The sequence below is a fragment of the Panthera tigris genome, chromosome A3, assembly GCF_018350195.1.
Source record: "Panthera tigris isolate Pti1 chromosome A3, P.tigris_Pti1_mat1.1, whole genome shotgun sequence".
In the NCBI taxonomy this organism is placed as follows: domain Eukaryota; kingdom Metazoa; phylum Chordata; class Mammalia; order Carnivora; family Felidae; genus Panthera; species Panthera tigris.
In genome coordinates this window covers 120,321,375-120,338,678 of record NC_056662.1, presented here as the reverse complement: position 1 = coordinate 120,338,678, position 17,304 = coordinate 120,321,375, and the positions used below count along the sequence as shown (strand labels likewise).

The 17,304-nt window shown below is 41.1% G+C and overlaps 1 protein-coding gene across 1 annotated transcript; it reads left to right on the top strand.

The window, feature by feature from the left end:
* The first annotated feature begins 309 nt into the window (after positions 1–309).
* On the top strand, positions 310–16,647 carry FAM228A (family with sequence similarity 228 member A). Its single transcript, XM_042979858.1, is given in 7 exon segments — positions 310–434; positions 2,574–2,642; positions 7,593–7,680; positions 7,803–7,899; positions 7,901–7,957; positions 10,485–10,518; positions 16,119–16,647. Coding segments are annotated over 7 exon segments (594 nt in total). The 5' UTR covers positions 310–341; the 3' UTR covers positions 16,275–16,647.
* The last annotated feature ends 657 nt before the right edge of the window (positions 16,648–17,304 follow it).

Sequence of the window (17,304 nt, the reverse complement as noted above, 5' to 3'; positions counted from 1 at the left end):
TTTGTTTTTAAAAGGATGCCCCCTTTTCCGTCTTGCAATACTCCGTCTGGTGGTGGGTTAGCTGGCTGGGGAGGGGCTTGGGGGTTCTGGAGTCGCTGTCCTGCATCTTGGGGAGCCCACGCCGTCCACCGTGGAGCCCCAGGCTGGGTGGGTGACCCCACAGCAATATGTGGGGGAAGCGTAATTACCCCTTTTGAAACTGAGTCTTGGGGGGTGCCAGGATTTTGTTTTTGTTTGTTTTACTTAGGGACTTTACCACGTGGCAGAGCCAGGATTCAAACTGCTTTCTGCCTTACTAAGTCTCTTCAATTTACTCTCTCCCCTCAGGGATCCTATTATCTATGGCTTCCAAGAAAGTGTCTACCTGTGGTGAACATTTCAGGCCAGAAAAATTAAAAGAATGGCCAGAGCTTGAGTCAGTTGCTTTAATGGAGGTAAAGTAACGTGGCATTTGGGGACGTTATTTTGGCGATGGGACATAAATCCCTTGAGAAGTATTTTGTCTTAGTCACGGTTGGATTCCCTAGAACTAGAACAATGCCTGGCAGAAGCAAGGCACTGTTAAGAATTCACTGAATGGGAATGATCCGGGACCAAATTTGACCAAGAGTGGTTCGAGTGCCCCTGCTGTCGCTCACTAGAGGTTCAGGACACCCACAGGGCGGTACGGTGGGTGGGTACAGGCTGCAGTCCGGGAGCTCTGCCGGTGGAGAAGCCAGGTCTGGGCTCGCCAGTTGATTCTGCTACTTAAGGGTCTGGTAAAGCAATGATTTCCTCATAAAGAAGGTGTCATTATTTTACATGATCCTATAATTTGCCTCACTGTAAAGAAAAGCTCTTGGAGTAGTCCTTTATTTTGCTTCTTTTGCAGTGGTAGCAGTAAAAGTGGTGAGACCTTTAAACATTTGTGTCTGTGCGAGTGCGTGGGCATGAAAAGCTGTGGGTTTCAAAAGTACTGCCAAAAGTCATTAACATCTTCCTTATGTTTTCTGGCAAAATCACAAAGAAAGCTCGGAGCTATGGAAGCCAAAAATGTTTATTTCCTTAAACAAACAAAAAGTAGTTTGAAAATCAGACACATGATCAATATTATATGCTGATAATAGGATGGGTTAAAAAAATGTGATTTTCCACAATGTTTGTCAAAGTAGATGTTTCTACTTCTCCAAATAAATGGATTGATTTGTTCTAAGTGTATAGTATCAGGGGAAAACACTTAATTGTTTTACATGGTTTTTCAATTGCCGTCTTAAAATGAGTCTAAGGAGTCAAAGCAAAATTCTGCTTACATCAACAAGATAGTTTTATTTTGAAGACCTGAAGAGCTGTCTGAATATTATTTTAGATTTCATGTGTTGCTGTTAAATATATGGGTAACAATGCAACTCTCCTTTTTGAGATTTCTTTTATTCACAGATTTGTTATCTGAGTTTGGGGTCTAGTTTGTTTTGATGCATTCACTTGAAAGAACTGAAAGAAGAGCCAGCCAGAGATTGAAAAACATAGTTTTAAGAACCTGTATTATTTTACACTAGTTCTAGGTAATAGCATATTTCTTCCAGATACTGGATTTTTATTGTCTTTCCATTTGTTCCTTCTTAGCCCTATAGGCATAAAAGTTGGACTATCAGTTCATAGTGATCCAGATGAAAAACCCTAAGGTGATAAATATTGAACTTGGGTTCACAGAAAATCGTTTGAAAATTTCTCTTAATAACACAAGAAACAACAGCTGTTGGCGAGGATGCAGACAAAGGGGAACCCTCTGGCACTGATGGTGGGAATGCAAACTGGTTCAGCCACTCTGGAGAGCAGTGCGGAGATTGCTCAAGAAACTAAAAATAGAACATCACCCACCATCCAGCAATTGCACTATTAGGTATTTACTGAAAGGACACAAAAATACAGATTTGAAGGATACATGCACCCTGATGTTTATAGCAGCATTTGTCAACAATAGCCAAACTATGGAGAGAGTCCAAATGCTCATTGACTGATGAATGGATAAAGAAGATGTGGTATATATACACACTGGAATATTACTCAGCTATCAAAAAGAACGAAATCTTGCCATTTGCAATGACATGGATGGAGCTAGAGTGTATTATGCTAAGCAGAATAACTCAATCAGAGAAAGACAAATGCCATATGATCGCACTCATATGTGGAATTTAAGAAACCAAAACAGATGAACATATGGGGAGGGGGAGAGAAGAGAGGGAAACAAACCACAAGAGACTTTGAGTGATAGAGAACAAACTGGGCTGATGGAGGGAGGTGGGTGGGAGACGGGCTAGATGGGTAATGCGTACTAAGGAGTGCACTTGTGATGAGCACTGGGTATTGTATGTAAGAGATGAATCCCTGAATTCTACTCATGAAACCAATATTGCACTGAATGCAAATTAACTAAAATTTAAATTAAAATTTTCCTTAATAAAAATGTTACAAAATATTCTTTGAGGTATAAGCAGTAGATTTACAGTAAAAGTATTGGTAAAATACAATGAATTTTGTCATTCTGTTTTGTTTCTTTAGGATTTACATCCTGACATTCAGTTCTGTAATTTTAGGTGTTAGCTAGAGAAGACATTGATGAAGCTGTACATGCAATATTATTTAGAGAAAATTACATTGCCAAGGTAAGAGTTGGCTACAGCCTGGATTCTAAGTATGTTCCAGGTAAGCAAGAGTGGTGCAGAGCAACATGGCTAAGAGGATGTCACTGTGCCACAGAGATTCATTTTGCTGAGAGAATGAACCTCCTCTGGTTGATCTGCTTATACAACATAGATCTGAAATTGTGCCACCTCCTTGCAGGGTCACTGAGAGGTCTGGATTCCTAGATCTGCCCGTAAAGGATCTGAGAGATCGTTCTAAGAGCTCCCCCTCTTTGTTCTGGTACTGAATGGAAATTCTTTCTGACTAAAACTTACCTATTTCTCATATGTTTCCACATCGAAAAGGGGATATATAAAACCACCAGAAATAGTATTTAAGGGTAATGTCCAATTGTACTCAGAGTTACTATGAAATTAATAAAGTTAAAGGAGTTTTCATTTTAATGAGATTGAAATTTGGTGTTACAGTGGTACTTTAATGTTTGTGTTCTAATTTACAAAGGAAGTTCACGTATATTTTCAGCTAAGCATCAAAAAGAGGTAGGTGGGGGGCGCCTGGGTGGCTCAATGGGTTAAGTGTGTGACTCTTGGTTTCGACTCAGGTCATGATCCGGTCATATTTGAGCCTGGCAGTGTGGAGCCTGCTTGGGATTCTCTGTCTCTTCTCTCTCTGCCCCCCGCCCCCCACTTGCTCTGTCTCTCTCAAAAAAATAAAAAGAGCGGGGGACGCCTGGGTGGCTCAGTTGGTTGAGCGCTGACTTGGGCTTAGGCCATAATCTCATGGGGAGTTCGAGCCTTGTGTCAGGCTCTGTGCTGACAGTGCAGAGGCTGGAGCCTGCTTTTGATCCTGTGTCTCCCTCTCTCCCTGCCCCTCCCCCTGCTCGTGCTCTGTCTCTCTCTCTCTCAATAATAAACATTAAAAAAAAAGGTAGGTGGGATTACCCTCCTATAGATTCAGACAGAGGTGCTGGTTGGTATAAGTCTAGCGCTCTTTCTACTCTACCAGTTTTGTCACAGACTTTGATGATGAAGGCTAGAGACATGCAGTGGGTGACAGGAATGCTTTGAAATCCTTAAAAAAAAAAAAAAAAAAGGAGTTTCATGAGTTAGAAGTGGTTTGAATGTAGTTTAATCTCCAGGCACACTTCTGCTTTAGAACCTTTCATGGGTTCTTCCTGCTCTATGCTCTCAGGTTCCCCTCCTGAACTTTATTATGTTCTTTGATTATCTTATGCTAGGACCTTGCAACCCAAATGTGTTGAGAGTTTAAAAGTGGGAACAAGTGTTTCTCCCCCTTATTCAAATGACAATAAATGGAACCTTAATAATTTGTTTTCCTTGTTTGTATCATTTCATTAAAGACTGGATATGTATTTTCAGCATCTGCATACTTTTAAGGAAAGAAGAGGAGAGGTGTTACATAAAAAATGGATTAAAAATGTTGCAGAGCCTGTTCAGAGAATTGCAGAAAAAGTAATTTCATATGGAGGGTTGGAGAAAATAAAACAAGAGAATCTTGAATGTCTTTTAAAGCGCACAAATAAAATGGTACTGAGAGTTCTTTGTTTTCTTAATAAAGTATACTTTAAAGAGTTGGGCCAACATTTTCACTGGTTATTATGCAAACAGTCCTGACATTATTTTTGTATTTAAGATGAATTCACAGAATTGTAATACAGCTTACTACATTTTTAAACCTGGAGTTTCAGAAGGAAGGAATAAAAGTATTGATTTGGAACTAGATTTATCAGGAATGCTTTTAAGTAAATGTAAAGAGAATAGCAGTAGCTTAAATCATAAGGACATTTATTGTTCACTTAACAAGAAATTGATGGGTAGGTGGTCTCACTGGGGGTTTTGGCAGTGTAGAAATGTCATTTATCACCCAGGTTTTTTCCTATAATTCTTTTCTGCTATCCTTAATATTTTTGTTTTTTCCTCCTCACTCTTACATTTGTAAGCACATTTGGTTACTTACAGCTTCAGGTGTTAGGTCTGTGCTCAAGACAGGAAGAAGGGGTAAGGAGTGGTGCCAGGGTACCTTTATCTTATACCTGATCCTTTGATCTGGAAGCAAAGAGTCCCCAGAAGCTCCTAGCAGATTTCCCCTTAGATCCTCTTCACCATAAATGGGCCACATTGCAAGTCCTAGCTAGAAGCAGGGCCAGGAAAGAGAGCGTAAGGCATTCTAATCTTTCAAGTAGGAAGAGAGCAAGGGAGAAGGGGATTCCATGCTATTCAGTCAGTCAACCATTAGGTGTAGGGACCATAGCTTTCTACATACTGTTCCTCAATTTGGCTTTATAAAAGAATAAAATTTTGCTGCTGCTTTTGGAAATTTTTCTGTTTTAACCTTGAGGTCAGGACCCTCTTTTGGAATTTAGGTCTGCCTAAGTTCCCAGGTACTTACTGGAGATCCAGCATAGTTTGCCTGGAAAGTTAGGGTATTGATTTGGTGAGCAAAATTTCTGGATATGAACATTAAATACTTCTTTCTAAGGACTCTAAGAGGCAGAGCTCAGTGTCAAACCCAGGTGTCTTTGAAACCCAAGTGCACAGACTTACAGTTGTGCTCAGAAATGTGATTGTACAAGTACAGGATGGGGAAGCCATGCCTTAGAAAAGGCATGTGTTGAAGTCCGAGTGGTTAAAAAAATTTTTTTTTAATGTTTGAGAGAGAGAGAGAGAGAGAAAGAGAGAGTGAGAGCAGGGGAAGGGCAGAAGGAGGGAGATAGAGAATCTGAAACAGGCTCCAGGCCCTAGCTGTCAGCACAGAGCCCAACGCGGGACTCAAACTCACAAACTGTGAGATCATGACCTGAACCAAGGTCAGATGCTTAACCAACTGAGACACCCAGACACCCCTGGAGTGGTTTTAAATGACAGTAAATTCAATGTGAGTTGACTATGGGAGCGGACTTCTAAGAAAACATCTGGGCTCTTAGGCTGTATTGAGGGAGGCAGTGCTTGGAGTGAGAAGCATCAAAGTCCACCCTGTTGCTATCTTGTCACTCCTGATTCACACTGTAGAGGGGATCTTCAGCAGTTGCAGAACCTTTAGAAGAGGGTGGAAGCTTGACAACATCTCCTGGGAGGAAAAGTGGGAAGAAATATGGGTTATTTAGTCAGAGGAAGAAATGACAGGAAGGGGGATGAAAACTTGAAACATTTAAAAGACTGATGGGTGGGTGATGGGTAGATAAATTTTGTGTTGTTTTGAGGTAGAGTATTAGTGTCTCCAGTGCCAAGGCAGATTTCAACTCAGTCTAAGGACAGACTGGTGGTTAGAATGACCAAAAGAGTACTTGGCTGGCAGAGCAGAAAGTTCTCAGACTAAGGCTAGTTGATGACTTCAGACTAAACTTGATGATTACTACTCCCAGAAGGTGGTGAGCTGTCTCTGCAGTCTAAATTACTTCTGAAGTTTCTTCTAACCCTTTGAATCTATGATTTTCTATAAAAACAGAATAAAGCATTTGGCTTTTTTGAATCTTGCAAAACACATTGTATACAGTGATTTGCTCTTAGGTGTATTTTTTTTTCTAAAGGAAATTGTATTTGGAAATCTTTATGATCCTGAAGTATACAACCCTTTTTATATGACAAAAAAGGACCCAAATTATGGAAAGGTAAGTAAGTTTCATTATTCATTCATTCATTCATTCATTCACTCTTAGAAGCTCTGGGGTTGGGGAAAACCTAGTCATCTTAGAAGTCTTCTAGTTATCCTGTATTCATTAAAGAAAGTCCATAAAAGCATTTCCTCTGAGTTTTAGATTAGGAACCCAAAGTAATTTTACCTACTGGGAAAATTACATGTGTGTGTGATAATGTTTCTGCTCATTCATTCTTCCATTCACATTTAGCAAACTGGAAAGGAAGACATGGGCAGCAAGACATGGGTGTGACAAGTGTCACAGAATTAGTACAGGGAGCAATGGCCTGAGAGGCAGAGCTCCTTTCTGTGAAAGGTGGAAGGAGGGATGCAGAAAAGGCTGCCCAGAGAACTAGTAGTTGGGCCTGTAACGAGTGTTCACGTTTTAAACTTGCCAATATAGGAGTTAAAATTTTGAGACGTAGATTCAGGTTTTTTACTCCTGTGTAGGAAAAGTACCCACCAGGTAGCATAAGTTATTTAAAAGTATGTGTGTGGCTCTGAAGAAAGAAGTGGTTGGTTTTGCTTCTTTCGGAAAACCAAGGCAGATCACTGTTATGAAGATAAGAAGGTTCCTTTGGCTCTGGGAGACTCGCTAATATGGTGTTGGTTAGTCATTTTGCTGCCTTGCTTATCCAGTAATTGTTTACCTCATACATACTTTGGGGACCAGCATTGGGCCAGGTGTATGGGGGAAAATAAAGAAGGGGAAAATGGTTTCTAGTCTAAAGCCTAAAGTTAGGAATGGGGAGGAGAAAACCACCTCTCTCCACAACCTCTGTACCCCGGCCTCTCGACACTCACCCACACTGAGGTTTACCTGCCCTCCTGTTCTCACAGACCCTTAAAGACTGGTTGTCAGCTCTCCCAGGAGCACTCTTGCTCCCAGGCCACTCACTGCCTTGCGCTCCTAAAGCATCCTCTTCTGATACCTCTCATGACTAGATTGTCACTGTATATGATTTTCTGTTCTAGACAGAGAGGTTCTTGAGGATAGGAACTCACTGGGAGGTGGCACCCAGTGGCGTCAGCACATATTTATTGACTGGTGCACTGATGCAGTAGAAGTCTTGATGGAGTGTGCTACTTCTATCGGGAGGCCCTCTTTCCAGTCAGCCACTTATGACTCAATGAAATGTCCTAATGTGAGACAGATAACCTTTACCTTTTCCCTGCTCTATGGGTTGACATTATTCATGGGTCGACATTATTCATGGGTCATTAATCTTTGGTGTACAGTAAGGTCATACTCGAATGCTTCAGACAGACTTAGCTTAATACAAAGCACTTGGATCCTCAAAATTATTTTCTTGTAGGTTATGTTGCCTTTGTTTTGTGATTCCCTGTTTAGAAGATGGCAAGAGATGGATGAAGAGAAGAGAGCTGTTTTTCAAAATAAGACAGGTATTTTGTGATCATTGGGCCTTATTTTTAGAGACTTATAATTGTCCGGTGATTTCCTACCAGAAGAGTGACTAAGTTGACATTAAGACTGTTGATTTAGATTTTTTTTTATCTTCCTATAGGAAAACGATATACCTTAAAAGAATGTAAAGACCTAGAGAAGGCCAGGCTTTATGCCACATTGCCCCATTTCACTTTTACTCTACATGATGTTATTCTAAGAGTGGCATAAAGCCTCTGCGAGATCTGTGAGAAACAAAACACCTAGTAAATGCAGGTAAGGGTGCACTAAATGAATGGATCCTTTTACCATCTCCATTGTTTTGCCTTTTACAGAATGTCATGTGGTTAGAATCGCACAGTATAGCTATAGCTTTTTCCAGATTTTACCTTTATCCTTAGAGGATGTTTTCACAGGATTAAGAATATTAGGTTGGCAATTCTTTTTCTTTCTTTCTTTCTTTTTTTAAGTATTTATTTATTTTGAGAGAGAGGTAGAGAATGAGCAAGGTAGGGGCAGAGAGAGAGAGAGAGAGAGAGAGGGGAGACAGAAGATCCAAAGCAGGATCTCTGCTGACAGCAGAGAGCCTGATGTGGGGCTTGAACTCATGAACCATGAGATCATGACCTGAGCTGAAATGGGACGCTTAACTGATTGAGCCACCCAGGCACCCCAGCAATTATTTTTCTTTAACACATATCCCACTGTATTTTAAAAAATGTTTATTTATTTTGGAGAGAGAGAGAGAGAGAGCGCGCAAGCAGGGGAGGGGCAGAGAGAGATGGAGACACAGAGTCCGAAGCAAGCTCCAGGCTCTGAACTGTCAGCACAGAGCCCAGTGGGTTCATGGGGCTCGAACCCATGAACTGTGAGATTATGACCTGAGCCAAAGTCTGACACAACCCACTGAGCCACCCAGGCACCCTTGTATTTTTTTATTCTACACAGAAGATAGTTTTATTTTATTTTAAATTTATTTATTTATTTTGAGAGAGATAGAAAACGGGCAGAGGGGCAGAGAGAGAGAGAAGAGAGAGAATCTCAAGCAGGCTCTGCGCTGTTAGCTCAGAGCCTAATGCAGGGCTGGATCTCATGAACCAAGAGATCATGACAGGAGCCCAAATCAAGAGTTAGATGCTTAACTGACAGAGACACCCAGGTGCTCCTCCCCAGAAGATAGTTTTGATCAGCATACAGGAGCTTGATAAAAAAATCCATCCACACCTGTAGGATAACAGCCCACTTTTAAAAACTGGTCCCAGTACACTGACCAAATTTCCCAGTGAGTATTACTAATAGCAAATTTATTTATTTTTCTTTTTCCTCTCATAACTACTTTAAAGATTTTTTTCCCACAGACATTTTATTTTATTTTTTAATAACTATTTTAATCACCCAGTGCTCATCACAACAAGTGCACTTCTTAATCCTCATTACCTATTTAACCCATCCCCTAACCCACCTACCCTCTGGTAACCATCAGTTCTCTATAGTTAAGAGTTTGGGGGTGCCTGGGTGTTCAGTCATTTGAGAGTCCAGTTCTTGATTTTGGCTCAGTTTCTTGATTTTGTCCAGTTCTTGATTTCATGATCCCAGGGTTGTGGGATTGAGCCCCTTGTTGAACTCCACGCTGAGCATGGAGCCTGCTTAAGATGCTCTCTCCCCAAGAAGAGGTGGTATGTATGTATGTATGTATGTATGTATATGTATGTGTGTATATATACATATGTACATACACACATATACATACATACATACAATGGAGTATTACTCGGCAATCAAAAAGAATGAAATCTTGCTATTTGCAACTACGTGGATGGAACTGGAGGGTATTATGCTAAGCGAAATTAGTCAGAGAAAGACAAAAATCATATGACTTCACTCATATGAGGACCCTAAGACACAGGACAGATGAACATAAGGGAAGGGAAGCAAAAATAATATAAAAACAGGGAGGGGGGACAACACATAAGAGACTCTTAAACTGGAGAACAAACAGAGGGTTACTGGAGGGGTTGTGGGAGGGGGGATGGGCTTAAAGGGTAAAGGGCACTAAGGAATCTACTCCTGAAATCATTGTTGCACTATATGCTAACTAATTTGGATGTAAATTAAAAAAAACAAAAACGTAGATCTTTAAAATATTTTCTTTATTTTCTGTCAAATGTCAAGTTTCATTTAGCAAATCTTAAGAATAGTGTATAAAATATGTATTATAGCATAAACAAATGATGAATAAAAATGCAAAAAAAAAAAAAAAGATTCTCTCTCCCTGTGCCCCTCTTCCCTGCTTGTGCTCTCTCTAAAAAAAAAAGAAAAAAAAAAAGAAAAAAAAAAAAAAAAGAAAAGAAAAAGTTTCCTGATTAAAAAAAAAAGAGTATTTCTTGGTTTGTCTCTCTCTCTTTTTTCCCCCATTGCTCATTTATTTTTTTCCTTAAATTCCACCACGAGTGAAATCATATGGTATTTGTCTCTCTCTGACTTATTTCACTTAGCATTATATTCTCTAGGTCCATCTATGTTGTTGTGAATGGCAAGATTTCATTCTATTTTATGGTTGAATGATTCCATTGTATGTATGTATATATACACAACATCATCTTTATTCATCTATCAGTGGACACTTGGGCTGCTTCCATGTCTTGGCTATTGTAATTAATGCTGCTATAAATACAGGCATGCACATATCCCTTTGAATTAGTGTTTTTGTATTCTTTGGGTAAATACCCAGTAGTGCAATTGCTGGATCATAGGGTGGTTCTCTTTTTAACTTTTTGGGGACCCTCCATCTTGTTTTCCACAGTGGTGCACCAGTTCGCATTTCCACAATGCGAACTGTAAGAGGGTTCTCCTTTCCCCACATCCCTACTAATACCTGTTGTTTCTTGTGTTGTTGATTTTAGCCATTATGACAGGTCTGAGGTGATATCTCATTGTAGTTTTGATGTGCATTTCCCTGATGATAAATGATGAACATTTTCACATATCTGTTGGCAATCTGTATATCAGGAATAAACTCCACTTGATTTCAGTGAATAATTTTTTCAATGAACTGTTGAATTCGGTTTGTTAATATTTTGCTAAGGATTTTTGCATCTACATTCTTGTGTGGGTGGGTGGGTGGTGTCTTTATCTTGTTTTGATATCAGGGTAATGGTGGTCTCATAGAACGAATTTGTAAGTTTTCTTTCCTTATCTATTTTTGGAATAGTTTGTCTCCTCCCCATATTTTAGGTATATCGTGTCATATTTGACATCCTTTTATTTTGTGAACTCCTTGACTGAGTTTTACAGAAATATTCATGTTTACTGGTTTTATGTTTCCTGCCTTCATACTGTCACTTTTGGTCTTTCCACTCAGAGTCCCCTTTAATATTTCTTGCTGGGCTGGTTCAGTGGCCATGAACTCCTTTAGTTTTTGTTTGTCTGGGAAACTCTTTACCTGTCCTAGTCTTGCTAGATAGAATATTCTTGGCTGCAGGTTTTTCCCAGTCAGCACTTTAAATATATCATGCCATTCCTTTATGGTTTGGAAAGTTTCTGCTGAAAAATCCACTGATAGCCTTATGGGGTTTCCTTTGTATGTAACTATCTTTTTTGGATTACTGCATTTAATTTTTTTTTATTACTATATTTTGCCACCTTAATTACAATGTCTTGGATATGTTTTGTTGATTTTGTCGGGGGGTTTCTCTGTGCCTCCTGGATTAGATGTTTCCTTCCCCAGATTAAGTAAATTTTCAGCTATTATTTCTTCAAATAAATTTTATGCCTCCATTTCTCTCTCTCTTCTTCTTGTGGGACTCCTATTATATGAGTGTTATTACATTTGATTGAATCACTGAGTTCCCTAAGTCTATTCTCATTTTGCATAATTCTTTTTTCTCTCTTTACAACTTGATTCATTACTCTGTCTTCCAGGTCATTAATTCATTTTTCTGCTTCTTCCAGCCTGCTGTTCATTCCATCGAGTGTGTGTTTCATTTTGTTTACTGAACTCTTTATTTCTGCTATGTTATTCTTATCTCTGTGTTAATGGTCTGATATCCTCCATTGTTTTCTCTTCCAGTGTGTATCCTTATGACCATTACTTTAAATTCTCCATCAGCCATATTACTTATATCTGTTCCATTTAGATCTCTGGCCATGGCCTTGTCCTGTTCTTTCATTTGGGACAAAGTCCTCTGTCTTCTCATTTTGTCTAAGTCTCTGCCTGTTTCTCTGTGTTGGGAAAGTCAGCTATGCCTCTTGTTCTTGAGGTTAATGGTTTTATGAAGAAGAAATCTTATAGTGCCCTGCCATGCCATGTTTCCTGTGTACTAGGGCCTAGCAGTTCCAGGGGTGTCTCCAGTGTATGGTGTCTGTGCTCTACTGTTTTGTTCTGCCTGCTTTATCCTTCAGGCCAGTTGTCTCCATACTCTCTCTTTGCCTGTTGTGGGCAGTGTTTGGTCTCTGGTCTTAATGTGGTGTGTTTTAACTAGATGTGCCCTGTCTGCTTGTTAAATGAGCTCTGTCACCACCGCCCCTGGAACTGAGGCTCTGCAAAACTCCCAGGTCAGGAAATGTGGTTTGGGCAGAGATTTGGGCCCATCTTCTGCTGCACTGGGACTGAGGCAAGCATGACTTTAGAAAGGGCAGTTCCACTGAAGCATGGGGTGTGACAGGGGTTGGTGTAAGCAAGTTAGGTAGGGAGTATTTGTGCTGTGCTGGGTCCCACAGGTATATCTGTGCTTTTGCTGAAGGGTAGGGGAGGGAAATGGCACCTGCCAATTCCTTGGTTCCTGGAGGAGTCTCTCTGTGAATGCTGCTTCTCTGGGACACGCCCTGATAGGAGCAACTGATCTCCCCACTGTGTGCCCCAGGTGCTCTTGAGGTTGTTGTTTCCATGCTGTATATCTGCAAGTTGTTTGCCCTGCCTTCTCTCCAAGAGCATTCCTGATGTCCTCTGAGATTTTCCAGAGCCAAGAACACTGACCTTTAGAACTCCAGGCTTTAAGTCCCACTGGTTGCAAGAACTCATGAAATTTGGCCCCTCCTGCTTTCCAAGCCAATTACTATGGGGATTCATTTTCCCCCTGTGGGCTCCCCTGTTAGTCTGGCTCTCATTCTTTTCCACTACCATGGCTCCCTTCCCACTGGCCATGATCTGTTTCTCTCCCAGACTGTGTCTCTGCATTTCTTACTTTCTTTGATGTGGCTCTTCTCTGCCTTTAGTTGTGGAGTTAGTTCTGCCAGTCTTCAGGTCAATTTTTGGGGTATTTAGGATGATATGATAGTTGTCTAGTTGTATTTGTGAGATGAGGTGAGTTTAGCCTCCTTCTACTCTACTGCCATCTTCCCCTTCCTCCTATCCCCTTGTCTTTTACTCTTTCAGTTGAAAACTCAGCTGCTGGCCTCACTGTTGATCCTTTGAAGAAAATTGTCTTTTTCTCTGGAGGTTTTAAAAATTTTCTTATTGTCTGATTTTCTGTAGTTTTATGAATTGCTTTTTATCTTTCCTACTTGGAATCCATAGGTCATCTTGTACTTGTAAACTGATGTCTTTAATCAGTTCTGGTGATTATTACCTCTGCCATACTCTCTCTCTCCTCTTTCTGGTACTCCCGTTAAATATATTTTAGATTTTCTCACTATCTCACTGCATCCTCACTGTCTCTTACCACTTTTTTTGTGTATTTTCCATCTTTTTTGTTACTTTATATTTGATTCTAGATATTTTAATAATTTCTCTTCAGTTGTATCTAATACTCTCTTGTTAAACCTATCAATGAATTATTTTTAGTTGTTTTATTTTTATAGTTCTAGCTCTAGCATTTTATTTTTCTTTTTCAGGTAGGTTTTGGGGAAGGGTGTCTGGAATCAGGGCCTGGAGTATCTCTATCCTCTACTGGGACCCTATCTCAATGCACTGCTTGACTTGCCTGCCACTAGGAGGGAGTTGAGAACAAGGTTAACTACCCACCTGCCAAGATCACAACCAGGCCTGGGAGAAAAAAATCCACTAAAGAAATGCTGAGACCATGGAGAAGTGTGTGTTCCCTGCTACCTGAGGTTGGCAAATTCCCCCAGTGGAGAAAATAGCCAGAGATTGCCAGCTCATTCTGAAAGAGCTGTCTCCTCTCTGAAAATTTCCAATGACTTTAAAATTACAAAATTTTTTTTTTTCCTAGGATGGGGCAGTAAATATTCTGTTTTTCTAGTTGTTGCAGCAAGAGTGTTGGCCTATGCAAAGTTCTAAATCCTATATAAAACATGGAAGTCCTGTCATGCTCTCTTGACATTTCCCCTTTTTAAATAAATTGTTATTTATTTATGAGAGAGAGAGTGAGTGAGCAGGGGAGGGGCAGAGAGAGATGGACACAGAATCTGAAACAGGCTCCAGACTCTGAGCTGTCAGCACAGAGCCTGACACAGGGCTTGAACCCATGAACTGTGAGATCATGACCTGAGCTGAAGTCAGATGTTTAACCGTCTGAGCCACCCAGGTGCTCCAGCATTTCCTTTTTATCTTTCATCCAGAGTTTTACTGGAGTGAACAGTGCTACTTGCTGTTTCCCCTTCTGATTTGGAAGTTTTATGTTTTATTTCTTGGCTTGTTTATACATTTTAACAAACAATTTAGACTTCAATAATTATATAACTTCCCATCTTCCAGCAAGACAAAGGCTTTGTTTTGCTTTATTTCCTCATCCCCACTTTGTAGCTCCTCAGCTCCTTAAGTGGTATTCTGCCCTTTAATCTGGTATCCTCCAGTGACTTCTCCACCTAGCAGCTGGAGGAATGTCTTTGAAGTGATGGAACTTCTCCAGTCAAAAACCCTTCAGTAGCTTCCCATAACCTTTACAATAAAGTCCAGACACTTACCGTAGCACATAAGGTGCTCCCTGGGCCTTGCCAGCCTTTCTGGCTTCATCTAAAAATATCCCTTTCCCTTAAGGAAAAGAAGTATAAATAAACTACAAAAATATCTGGGTCAAATCAGCACAGTTATAACTCCCTGACCTGCCATGTTGTTTCATGGCTTTGTTCCATTTTATTACTGGCCATTGTGATCCAGGCAAGAGAGGGAATTATCACATGGTGTGATACCATTACACCCTCCATCTGCTTTTTCCCACCCCAGCAAGCCCCTTGAGGGCAGGGACTGTGTCTTATTTATCCTGGTGTTCCCAGCACTTAGCTGGAATGCAGTAGAGGATGAGTAAATGCTTGTTGAATGAATGAAGGAAGGAAGGCAGGCAGGCAAGAATAAATGCAGGAATGAATGGAGGAATGAAGGAGAAAGCTGCTTTCCCTCCATAGGTCTGGGCTTCTCTGGGCGGTGCTGGAAACCCTCTGGGAGGACACACCTGGAAGTGTGTTCACATGGCCGCTCAGTAAAGTAAGAAAAGGACTTAAAGACAAGGTGTCTGTTAGTCAGAGACAGTGTGATTATGAAAAGCAGAATTCTCAAGTTAAAAAAAAAAGGAAGAAGGAACCTAGGTAGGTTAGAAATCACTGGTCTGTTACAGAAGCCATGGTCAGTGTCTCAGTTCGTTTGACTCCTGTAACAGAATGCCAGAGATTGGGGGGGTGGGGGGGGGCTTATAAACAACAGAAATTTATTTCTCACAGTTGTGGAGGCTGGAAAGTCCAAGATCATGGTAGTGGCAGATTCAGTATCTGGTGGGGACCCACTTTCTTGTTCTTAGATGGCACCTTCTTGTGTTCTCACATGTTGGGAAGGGTGAGGGAGTTTTCTAGGGTCTCTTTTATAGGGGCACTAATCTTATTCATGAGGGCTCTGCCTGCATGACCTAATCACCTCCCCTAAACCCCACATCTTAATACCATCACATTGGGGGCTAGGTGTCAACATATGAATTTTGGGGGGACACATTCAGACCATAGTAGTCAGGAGGACAAACAGGCTGCTTACGGGACTAAGAGCCATGTTCTTTCCTCTTCGGGACTATGTGGCTTTCATCAGAGCTTCTTTGTGAACCTACTTCCTTACTTTCTCTGCTTTCTTATGCATGTGCTGGAAAATGGATGCCCCAGGCCTGCCTGAGTTTCTGGTTTGAGCAGTGACAGACTGCCTGGAAGCCACCCTATCCCACTTACAACTCTAGGGGTTGAGGCTCTGGCCCAGGTGCCTCAGCCACGACCAGAGAAGGGTCACATGACTCACTGCCTACCTAATGGTTGTGCCAACAGGGGTGTGTGTTGGGGGGGGGGGGGTGAGACTGATACATGGACAGCCACCAAGTGATGTCTACTCAGTCCTTCCTTTTCATGAAGTATGAGTTTGCTAACTTAATTTGCAGCAATTATTGAATAATACAATTGTTTGTATGGAGTTGAAATACTTTTTTGTTTTTCTTTGCAGTCCTGAGAAACTTATCTGTTCAGAAAATAAATATCTGCCTGATGAAGAGAATGAGATTACTGACCTAAGACCATTTTTGAAAGGCAATTTCATTCCTCAAAGCTCAGCCAGGAGAATGGAAGGGAAGAGAGGAATTGTGTGGTGAGCAGAGATCTGGGGGAGCAGGGCTGGGATGGCACAAGTTGCAACATGCACAAGATGACAGGCATTGATTTTGGAATTTGAGCCATTGACACATCCCTCCTTGTGACACAGGTTCCCCAGGGTAGAGAAGGCAGGAGGCAAAAAAGGGAGTGGAAAGGAGGTTGCAGAAGATTTACTTCATGCACAGGAAATGGTGGGGTTGCCTCTGGGCTTGGTGCTGCTGCGCCCTGTGGCAGGGAGTCTGGGGTTTGGAAACTCAGAAAAGGTGCACATAGTGGGACCCCGGAACCTGCTTTGGAGGACAGATTGTGTCCTCACGAGGTGAGAGAAATCCTGGTCAGAGAAATTTTCAGAGAAAATTTTCCCTGAATTTTTGCTCCTCTGCCATTTTCCTACCATTTATACATCCACACCAGACCAAAAAAAAAAAAAAAAAAAAAAGAAAAAAGAAAAATCTGTTCTCCTTAGTGCAGTCACAGTAGGTAGGAATCTTCTGAAATTTATACTAAAAAAAATTAGGCCAAATGATGGTTTACACACGTAAAAGTTATTTATTTAATCATAAAAGTTGTTTTATATGCAAGTATTTTCCATGCACAGATTTCTCATCCTGAGCTCACAATCTGACTGGCACATGTATAGCTCTTGCTCGCTTTTCCCTTCCATCCTCTCGTCTCCCACATCCCATATCCTAACGCCTTTGGGTGCTTGGGAGTTGTAAGGGTTCGTAGGTGTCTTAAGTGCAGCGGATCTGTGTGTTCACTGACCTCCCCACTCTTGCCTCCATCGCAAAGAGCGTGAAAATCTTGTCAGATAGGTTGTTAACCCAGGTCCCACCCAATCCCATTGTTTTCCCTAGTCTCTCAAGAGAGAAACGGATTTTCCTAAATGGGAGAATGGAAGTTTCCATTCCACTTTCCATTCCACAGCAATTTTCTCTGTGAATAACTGAGAGCCAAGCCCCTCTGTCAGATCTGGATGGGACTGTAGTCAGCTCTGCCCTTCTGGAAGGGTAGCCTCACTGCTATCACCAGGAGAGCCAAACAATGGAATCTGGTTTACACACAATAGAAGTTTATTTCTCGCTCATGTACCAGAACAGGTTAGGTCA